Source organism: Taurulus bubalis (genome assembly GCF_910589615.1).
Source record: "Taurulus bubalis genome assembly, chromosome: 7".
In the NCBI taxonomy this organism is placed as follows: Eukaryota; Metazoa; Chordata; class Actinopteri; order Perciformes; family Cottidae; genus Taurulus; species Taurulus bubalis.
The window spans coordinates 26,599,986-26,610,739 of NC_136595.1; the positions used below are offsets into that span (position 1 = coordinate 26,599,986).

The 10,754-nt window shown below is 37.2% G+C and overlaps 1 protein-coding gene and 1 pseudogene across 2 annotated transcripts; one reads left to right on the forward strand and one right to left on the reverse strand.

Annotated features, from left to right (window-relative positions):
• Positions 1-1,665: 1,665 nt before the first annotated feature.
• nmu (neuromedin U) lies at positions 1,666-5,216 on the forward strand (the record flags this gene model as incomplete). Its single annotated transcript, XM_079220855.1, has 8 exons — positions 1,666-1,789; positions 2,599-2,654; positions 2,742-2,789; positions 2,900-2,953; positions 3,040-3,069; positions 4,186-4,260; positions 5,037-5,090; positions 5,181-5,216. The coding sequence occupies 8 exons, from the start codon at positions 1,666-1,668 to the stop codon at positions 5,214-5,216; spliced, it is 477 nt and encodes a 158-aa protein (XP_079076981.1).
• A 3,233-nt stretch (positions 5,217-8,449) lies between these two features.
• Positions 8,450-10,522, reverse strand: LOC306738928 (annotated as a pseudogene). Its single transcript has 2 exons — positions 9,656-10,522; positions 8,450-8,457 (listed from the first exon to the last, which is right to left on the reverse strand). The product of its transcript is annotated as an uncharacterized misc_RNA (transcript).
• Between the last annotated feature and the right edge of the window lie 232 nt (positions 10,523-10,754).

Consider the following 10,754-nt stretch of genomic DNA (forward strand, 5'->3'; position numbering starts at 1 on the left):
TAAAGCATTTGAGTATTTTGTATGCCAAGTATTTCATTAATAATTCCCTCCTTCAGTTTTTTCTTTTCTCTAGTTTTTTTCTGCAACGTAATTATATCATTTGTGTATTATTCTACCTATATGTTCTGTATGCTACTAATGTTTTTCTGAATTATTTGTTTATTATATATTGTCAATACAAAAAACAGTGTTCTTGTGATGATGTTTACTCTCATTTACACACTTTAACCCTTTTTTAAGACACGTACAAGCTTCTAAACTCACCGTATGGGCGTTTACTGACATTTCATATCGTAGGGCAAATTCATATTTAATATTTGAGAGATAAACAAAGGATTTTGAGTTAATTAGGAGCTTTTGCATGTGAATCCATTGTGTTTATGTTCTTTTTCATACGTTTTGCAAATGTTGAGGATGGGAAAAACATGTGATAGTAGAAGTTGTGATGTATGCTGTGGGAATCAAAAAGAAGCGTTGATTCAGGGTTTGTTTATAGGAAGTTTATCTGTAAGGTTTCTGCCCACCAGTGCACTTACCATTACGGCATCAACAGAAACATGCAGCGGCAAAATGGCCTTTCACGATAAGTATAACATGCAGCTGCTTCTCTGACATGACGCTGCTACCTCAAATTATGTCCATACGTTACAACACAATCCAGACAAACAATGTTGTAACAATGTAACCATCGCAGAGGAAGAGTGGAACCACACTTAAAGATAAGAAGAGCCACATGAGGTGAAGAAGGTAACAAGTTTAACTCACAGATATCAACATGAAACTTCACAAGTTCATCACTGACATTAAGAGGAATATTTATTGTATTACAAGTTTTATAAAATGTTATGTTTAAATATGCAAATGAGACATTATGTAATGGTAACTTTTGGTGAATTTAGGAAAAATCTACAGACGCAAACAGACAAAGTAGTAAAATAAATGTATTCTGTGAAAAAAGACGAGTTATGGAGGTGAAATAGACAAATACATGAAAAACTATGTTTTTGCCTTCAGTGTCTCGCCTTAAAAATCTAAATCTCCATCGCAGATATAGAAAAGAAAGGAGACATGTTGATGCTGCTGCAGCTTTTATTAGTTTATGTGCAAACTGAACATACGGTCACTGATTTCAATATTGTTACTATCATTATCATTATTATTATTATTAAGGGGTTTTTATTTCCATCTTATGATATGCATTATTTGATATTTCATCTCATATTTATTTATTTTATCAACTACTTTTATGACATTGCTTGATACTTTTCTGATGCTCACCAGCTTTTAAATTCACACTTAACTCACTATCACTTTAACTTTTCCATCATCATCATCATCATCATCATCATCATCATCATCACCCTCAAGCTTCACGACTGCTGTTGATCAAACATCATAATAATGTTTTCTCGCGCGCGCGGAGCTCCAATGACGCAGCGCCGGTATCCGCGCGCGCGAGAGGGTGTGCGTGCGCCACGAGCCTTCATATCTCTCTGACGTGAGATGGAAACTCTCAGAAGAGCAAGAAGTCAAGCGGACACGACCAACAACAACACAAACAACAACAAAAACAAAAGCAACAACAAAGCAAGCAGAGAAATAAGAAGTCAGAGATAAGGAGAGAGAGAGGTAGAGAGGCAGAGAGAGAGAGAGAGAGAGGAGGAGATGCGGACCTTCCAGACCCAGAGCCAGGCGGCGCCGCGCGGAGCCTCCAGCAGCGCGAGTCCGCTCCGCGCGGCCGGCGTGGCGCTCACGGCGCTGCTCGTCCTCTGCGTCCCGGTCTGCAAAGGTGAGTCCGGCGCGGAGGAGAAACTCTGTGGAGGTTTGGTTCATGACATATGACTTTGGTTCATGGGACTGGAAGTGGAAAGTGTTTGTTAGCTTGTATTGTTGCTTATTTAAATTAATAATTATTAATCTATCCGTCAATCTATCCATCAATCTATCAATCAATCTATCAATCAATCAATCAATCAATCTGTCTGTCTGTCTGTCTGTCTGTCTGTGTGTCTGTGTGTATCTTTTCATTGTCTTACATCTTATTGTTGTTACATTTGTTATTGTTACAGTTGTTACATTTGTTATTGTTGTTACAGTTGATTAGTTGTTACAGTTGTTACATTTGTTACAGTTGATTAGTTGTTATTGTTGTTACATTTGTTATTGTTACAGTTGTTACATTTGTTACAGTTGATTAGTTGTTATTGTTGTTACATTTGTTATTGTTACAGTTGTTACATTTGCTACAGTTGATTAGTTGTTATTGTTGTTACAGTTGAGTCGTTGTTATTATTGTTGCAGTCGTTACAGTTGAGTAGTTGTCAGGATGTGAATAGTCACACAGATAAAAAGACGGACAGACACATCACATTCATATGTTATGAACGTTTGTCACAATTCACAATAAAAAGTTTCACATCCGGCCGTCGCTGTCCTCCTGACCTCTGACCCCGTGATGCGTCTCCTCTCTGACAACAAGGTCACATGGTTTCATGTGTGGTTGTTTGGTGCACACACACACACACACACACCACTCAGGAGCTGTCGTTGTTGTCGCGTTAATCCCGTATATTTCTGTGTTGTTGCATGAAACTAAAGGTGCTCCAGCAGAACCTCAGAAAGCCACAACAGATCAGAGGAAGATCCTCAGCCAGGTACGCCAATCATCTTCCATAATATCCATAATAATATCCATAATTCTTCTTCTGCGTTAACGTCCGTCGTCCTCTGACGCTCCACAGATAGACGCCGTGTGCTCGTCATACCTCTCTGCACACCTGAAGTTTTGGGTGAGCTTGGTGGGATTTTATTTGAGCTTGTTTCTTTTGTACGTGTATATTATATTACAGTTTTCATATAATATTTACTATGTTTTTTAACAGCTGCTTTTCTCTATCAGGCCTCTGATGTTTTAGGGGAACTCTGTGTCTCGATGCTGGTTCAGAAGTCAAAGGTACTTCATATTTCTCCCTCATACTAACAAGAATGTGTGTTTTTAGTAGAGATTCAACTAAAAGTCTCTTTGTGTTTTATCCTCAGGAGCTGAAAGGGCAGGAAAACAGTAAAAGGGTGAGTTCGTCTTATCAGCGATGAGTTTTATTGGTCGATTAATCTGCGGATTCTTTTCCTCGATGAACAGATTCGCTGTTTGTTCTGTAAAATGTTCAGCGAAATTTCCCAAGACGACGTCTTTAAATGTCGTGTTTAGTCCACAACTCAAAGATATGTCTGTAGACTGTCACAGAGGAGGAAATACACCCAGAAAATATTCACGAATATTCACTTTTTTTCTCAGAAGATTACTCAAACAGTTTAATCCAAATAGTTGCCGATTTATTTAACTTCAAATATAAGATAAAACGATTAATTTTTAATATTTAAACCAATGGTGCAAGAAAATATCAATATACTTGTTGTGTGTTGAGTTATGTTTTTTTTTTTTGTGATACTTGAATAGTTTACATGCAAAGATTCGTGGGAGACGTTGCAACAAAAGTAGTGCCATGATAAAACAGGGAATGTTATTATTATTATTATTATTATTATTATAATATTACTTTATCATTATTATTATTATAAGTTGCAACAAAAGTAGTGCCATGATATTAACAGAGAATGTGATTATTATTATGATTATATTACATTATCGTTATTATTAATGTTACTGTCATTATTATTATTATTATCATCATTATAATTATTAATATTATTGCCATTATTAGTATTATTGTTATCATTATCATTATTAATGTTACTGTCATTATTATTATCATAATCATTATTAATATTATTGCCATTATTAGTATTATTGTTATTGTAATTATTATTATTTTATCATTGTCATTATTATTATTATTCATACTTTATTTTAGGAAAAATTAAATCAATATTTACATAAATAAATGAATGTGAAAATAATATAAAATAATATATATATATATATAAAAAAAAATGCAAACCCCCATAAAACATCCCACATATTTCTCATGTATGTAGAAATATGAATTTGTTTGGTGTCATGTGTATGACGCATAAATGTGGCGCGTCCATCAAAAGGCGGGTTTGTGTGCATCTCCCTCTGAGCATGTGGTCGTTCCCTTGGCATGATCTCTGCCCCTTTCTGTGTGTGTGTGTGTGTGTGTGTGTGTGTGTGTGTGTGTGTGTGTGTGTGTGTGTGTGTGTCAGACTCCCATGTTGCACCCTCTCCTGCATCTCGTTTCCCAACTGCACACCCGAAGAGAGAGAGGACTCTCGATGAGCGTATGTACCACCCACGTCAGTTCTCTTCTCACTTCTCACTTCCTGTTTGTACAAAATAAGCCCCTGATTGATAAAACAAAACGTTGTTGTTTGTTTTTGTTTTATGCAACTGTATGCAATCAGAGGGGCATGACATCTTATTCTGTGTGACGTGTTTTCAGCATAAAAATACAGGAAGATAAAACTGCAGCATTCAATATGTTGATATTGAAATGTGTGTGTGTGTGTTACACATGTGTGTGTCCCCTTCCTCCCTTCAGCTCACATGTCGATAACGCCGCTTCTAATGTCGAGCTGCATTAGTTGTTCTTTCCCAAGCTGCCAGCAATTACGGTGTAAAATTAGTGCAGCAGCAAAACTTGTATTCTATCAGCCCACAGAGTGGACTCGGGGCGGCGGGGTTGTTGTTTTTGCCTTTGGATGTGAATGTTTCAGTTTGTGCCGTTTGATGGCGTTTGCAGGTGGAGGAGAGTTGTAGTAGGAAAATGAATAAGGAAAAACTGAAAAAAACAATGAATGGAAGGTGATTTTGCTTGCAGTAATAAACTAAATCTGCCAATGGAGCAATAATTTCCTTCAGGATTGATTAACTTCCATCTCCTTCTGAAATAAAATGTAACATTTAGGCCTTTTAAGATAAAATGAGATCTTGCAATAAGGTGTAAAAGCTCATTTTGAGCTACATTTCCCTCGTGTTGTGTCATGATAATGCTCAAAAGTCGTCTTTTTAAGATGCGACTCCCCGTGTCTCACATGAAGATGTGTTGTGACTTCAGGCGGAGCTGCAGGGACCGGGAGGAATCCAGAGCAGAGGTTACTTCCTCTATCGGGTACGGACAGGAAATGCAAATAAACAAAACACAATGAAGTCCGCATGATCACATGATGAACATTCAATCACATTGTCTTTGCACTTACAGCCACGAAATGGAAGACGGTCCCTAGAATATGATTAAATTAAAAAGGTAATGCTTGTTTTTGTTTTTCCACACTTTAGGGACTGTATGAAAATGACCAGGAGGGTAAAAAAATGTTGTATTCTAATTATTCTTTTGGCTAAATGAAGCTGGTTTGATTTATAGCAAACTATTGTACGTGCACATGGATCATAAAGGTGAGTATAGGGATCAAATATGAACTGATATCACTATGAAACTTCCCCAGCTGATTAGTGACATTAAGAAAAGTATTGTTTGTTACAACCTTTAACGTAATGGTGTGTTTAAATATGCAAATGAGGCATTTTCTTATCAAATACATGCTAATTTTCATCCATTTTCAGAACAGAAATATGGAGATTAGATAAAGCCAGGTTCATAATTCTTCTCAAAAGGTTTTACTGAGGGAATTTATAATGTCTCTTTAAATCACTCCATGAATCCGCTATAAAAAACTTAATTTTCTCCATGTTTTTAGTCATAAAAAGTAGTATAAATGAGGTTATGAACGCGTTGTGAACAATCCCCTCTGCATAAACCCCCAGAATATATGTAGGAATGAAAGAGTAAAGTTTGGTGATGTCAGAGCTGCTGAAGAGAGATTTCTGGATCAGAGTCTGAGAACAAACTCATGGAGAGAAAACGTCCTTTAAAGAGAAGTTTAGTTACGTTTTATGAAATGTTATGTTTAAATATGCAAATGAGGCATTATGTAATGGTGAATTTAGGAGAAATCTACAGACGTAAACAGTAAAATAAATGTTTTTTTTCCTCTAGAATGAAAGAAGACGAGTAATGGAGGAGAAATAGACACAAAATAAATGCTTTGGCTCTCGGTATCTATCAGGATTCTTTCCTTTTCTCATAAAAATAAACTAGCCGATGGCTTAATTATCTTTTTTTTTTAAACTTACAAACTGTTTAACAGTGTTATATTACTTTTGAGATATTGTCTGGATGTTCTACTTTCAACTGAGGGTCCAAATAAAATATTAAAGGTGGATCTTTCATGAAAAGCACAACCCCAAAACTGTCCCAGGACTGAGTGCCTTCCAGATGATAAGCAACCAGAGGAACAGTGTGTTTAAACCTGGCTCCCACTTCACAGAAGAGTGTGTGTGTTTGTTTTGCGGTACAGTCGCCCCCTCCGGAGCCGAGTGTACAGACGCAGACCCCCCAGACCCCAGACCCAGCAGGCCGCTGCTGTCCGGTGATGTCTGAATGTACACGAAGAAGAAGAAGACCCAGCACTATTCCTCTGTCCAGGTTTACTTTGTGTCATGTGGCGTGTGTGTGTCATTTGCATTAAAACTGCTACAACGTGGCCGCGCGCGTACACGTCTGATTCCGCTGCACGAGGTCCAGAGAGCTCCGGTCACTGGACAGGAAAGACAAAGAAGTGGAATGAATGCAGGTGCATATAATCAATACACACAGGTGCATATAATCAATACACACAGGTGCATATAATCAATACACACAGGTGCATACAATCAATACACACAAGTGCATATAATCAATACACACAGGTGCATATAATCAATACACACAGGTGCATATAATCAATACACACAGGTGCATATAATCAATACACACAGGTGCATACAATCAATACACACAGGTGCATATAATCAATACACACAGGTGCATATAATCAATACACACAGGTGCATATAATCAATACACACAGGTGCATACAATCAACACACAGGTGCATATAATCAATACACACAGGTGCATATAATCAATACACACAGGTTTATATAATCAATACACACAGGTGCATACAATCAATACACACAAGTGCATATAATCAATACACACAGGTGCATATAATCAATACACACAGGTTTATATAATCAATACACACAGGTGCATACAATCAATACACACAAGTGCATATAATCAATACACACAGGTGCATATAATCAATACACACAGGTGCATATAATCAATACACACAGGTGCATATAATCAATACACACAGGTGCATACAATCAATACACACAGGTGCATACAATCAATACACACAGGTGCATACAATCAATACACACAGGTGCATATAATCAATACACACAGGTGCATACAATCAATACACACAGGTGCATACAATCAATACACACAGGTGCATATAATCAATACACACAGGTGCATATAATCAATACACACAGGTGCATACAATCAATACACACAGGTGCATATAATCAATACACACAGGTGCATATAATCAATACACACAGGTGCATATAATCAATACACACAGGTGCATATAATCAATACACACAGGTGCATATAATCAATACACACAGGTGCATACAATCAATACACACAGGTGCATATAATCAATACACACAGGTGCATACAATCAATACACACAGGTGCATACAATCAATACACACAGGTGCATACAATCAATACACACAGGTGCATATAATCAATACACACAGGTGCATATAATCAATACACACAGGTGCATATAATCAATACACACAGGTGCATACAATCAATACACACAGGTGCATATAATCAATACACACAGGTGCATATAATCAATACACACACGTGCATACAATCAATACACACAGGTGCATATAATCAATACACACAGGTGCATATAATCAATACACACAGGTGCATATAATCAATACACACAGGTGCATATAATCAATACACACAGGTGCATATAATCAATACACACAGGTGCATACAATCAATACACACAGGTGCATATAATCAATACACACAGGTGCATACAATCAATACACACAGGTGCATACAATCAATACACACAGGTGCATACAATCAATACACACAGGTGCATATAATCAATACACACAGGTGCATATAATCAATACACACAGGTGCATATAATCAATACACACAGGTGCATACAATCAATACACACAGGTGCATATAATCAATACACACAGGTGCATATAATCAATACACACACGTGCATATAATCAATACACACAGGTGCATATAATCAATACACACAGGTGCATATAATCAATACACACAGGTGCATATAATCAATACACACAGGTGCATATACAGCACAGTTAACCACACACAGGGATACACAATGCATGTATTTTACATTACTGCGAAATATAAACAGTTTGAATATTTTTCAAAGTACAGCTTTGAATGATCATATTTAGGATCAAATAAAAAAATAACTTTTTTGCTTCTTTTTTGTGTCGTGTTCATAATAATACATAGGAATCAATAACACACTGGAAAAAAAGCTAAGTTGCTAAAAGAAAAAAAGGATCAATTATGTTTTTACACATGAGAGATAATTATGATTTAAAATAACTGACTGATCATTTAAATAAAAAATGAAAACTGTTCAACTTCCCCGTTTATTTAACTGTAAGCAACCTCCCAGGAGGAGGAATGAATAAAAGCTGACTGCTGACATCAACATGATGTGCTAGCTTTAGTTTTTCTACATTTTTTAATGCACAACGATAATTTTATATTTTGTATTGTTAAATCAATATTTTGAGGATTAAATTGTTAGTTAGTCACCAATGTGAGCCAAAGCTCACTTCCAACACTGAATAATAAAATAAAATCTACTTTGAATGGTACCAATTAATACACAGGCCCAAACTTGCCTCATGTATGAACAGACATGTAATGATCTGCAGGCCTCGCATAGCTTCTTAGTTCATGAAACCTTCTCTCTGCTTTCATTTGACATCAGCAGTGAATACAGAGGCGGGAAGCTGGGTTTAGATGCCACAACGTGACTGAACCTCATCATTATGGAGAGAATAAACTGACACCGACATGAGGATAACATTTTGTCGAACAGATAATCAAAGGGCAATATATTTGCGTTATATGTAACACTTCTTTCTCCTCTATCCAATTGAATCTTTCCCTCGTCCAAAAGAAACGGGGAAACAGCGCCACTCGCCCATTGGCTCCATCCGTGTGGTCGAACGTGGTACTGCACGCGTTGGCTGCTCTGGCTGTTGCCACGGTGACGCGATGGGGAGAATGCTAAAACAATCTGATGGCCAATTAAATTAATCCAGGAGACAATTCTAAAGAGCAGACTGTTCCATGTGTGTTCCCATTGAAACACAACAAGAGATTCATTAAGAACACAATAATACATGTTTAGTCTAATAAAGTGATAACAATGGTGTTATTCTTTCACTTCATTATAAAGGTTTTTGATTGTTATCTTTCCACAAGTGGTTTAAATGAATGTCAACAACAACAACAACAACAACAACGGTACATAACATGACCTGTGTGTGATGATCCAACCGGTGATCTGACAAAACCTGAATGTCAATCACCTTTTCTCACGTCTGTATGTGTGTGTCTGTATATGTGTGTGTGTGTGTGTGTGCTGGGATGTGTGTGTGTGTTAGTGTGAGCGTGTGTATATCTGTGTGTGTGCATGCAGTGTATGTGTGAGTGTGTGTCTATACATGCATGCGTGTTAGTGTGTGTATATGTGTGTGTGTGTGCATGTGTGTGCATGCAGTGTATGTGTGTGTGTGTGTGTGTGTGTATGTATGTGTGTGTACGTGTGTATGTGTATGAATATGTATGTGTGTGTTAGTGTATGTGTGCTTTTGTGTGTGTGTATGTTGGTATATGTGTGTATGTATGTATGTGTGTGTTTATGTTAGTATATGTATGTGTGAGTGTGTGTACGTGTGTGTTAGTGTGTGTGTGTATGTATGTGTGTGTTCGTATATGTGTGTGTGTGTGTTTGTGTGCGCGTGTATATTAGTATATGTGTGTGTGTGTTTGTGTGCACGTGTGTGTGTATGTTTGAATATGTGTGTGTGTGTTTGTGTGCGGGTGTGTGTGTATGTTAGTATACGCGTGTGTGTTTGTGTATGTGTGTGTGTTTGTTTACGTGTGTGTTTGTGTATGTGTGTGTGTATGTGTGTGTGTGTTAGTATACGTGTGTGTTTGTGTATGTGTGTGTGTATGTTAGTATACGTGTGTGTATGTGTATGTTAGTATACGTGTGTGTATGTGTGTGTGTATGTTAGTATACGTGTGTGTATGTGTATGTTAGTATACGTGTGTGTATGTGTGTGTGTGTGTGTGTGCGTGTATGTTAGTATACGTGTGTGTTTGTGTGTATATGTTAGTATACGTGTGTGTATGTGTGTGTGTGTATGTTAGTATACGTGTGTGTTTGTGTATGTGTGTGTATGTGTGTGTGTGTGTATGTTAGTATACGTGTGTGTTTGTGTGTATGTGTGTGTGTTTGTGTATGATAGTATACGTGTGTGTTTGTGTATGTGTGTGTGTGTGTGTATGTTAGTATACGTGTGTGTTTGTGTGTATGTGTGTGTTTGTGTATGATAGTATACGTGTGTGTTTGTGTATGTGTGTGTGTGTGTGTGTGTGTGTGTATGTGTGTGTGTGTGTGTGTGTATGTTAGTATACGTGTGTGTTTGTGTGTATGTGTGTGTTTGTGTATGATAGTATACGTGTGTGTTTGTGTATGTGTGTGTGTGTGTGTGTGTGTGTGTGTGTGTGTGTGTGTGTGTGTGTGTGTGTGTGAGT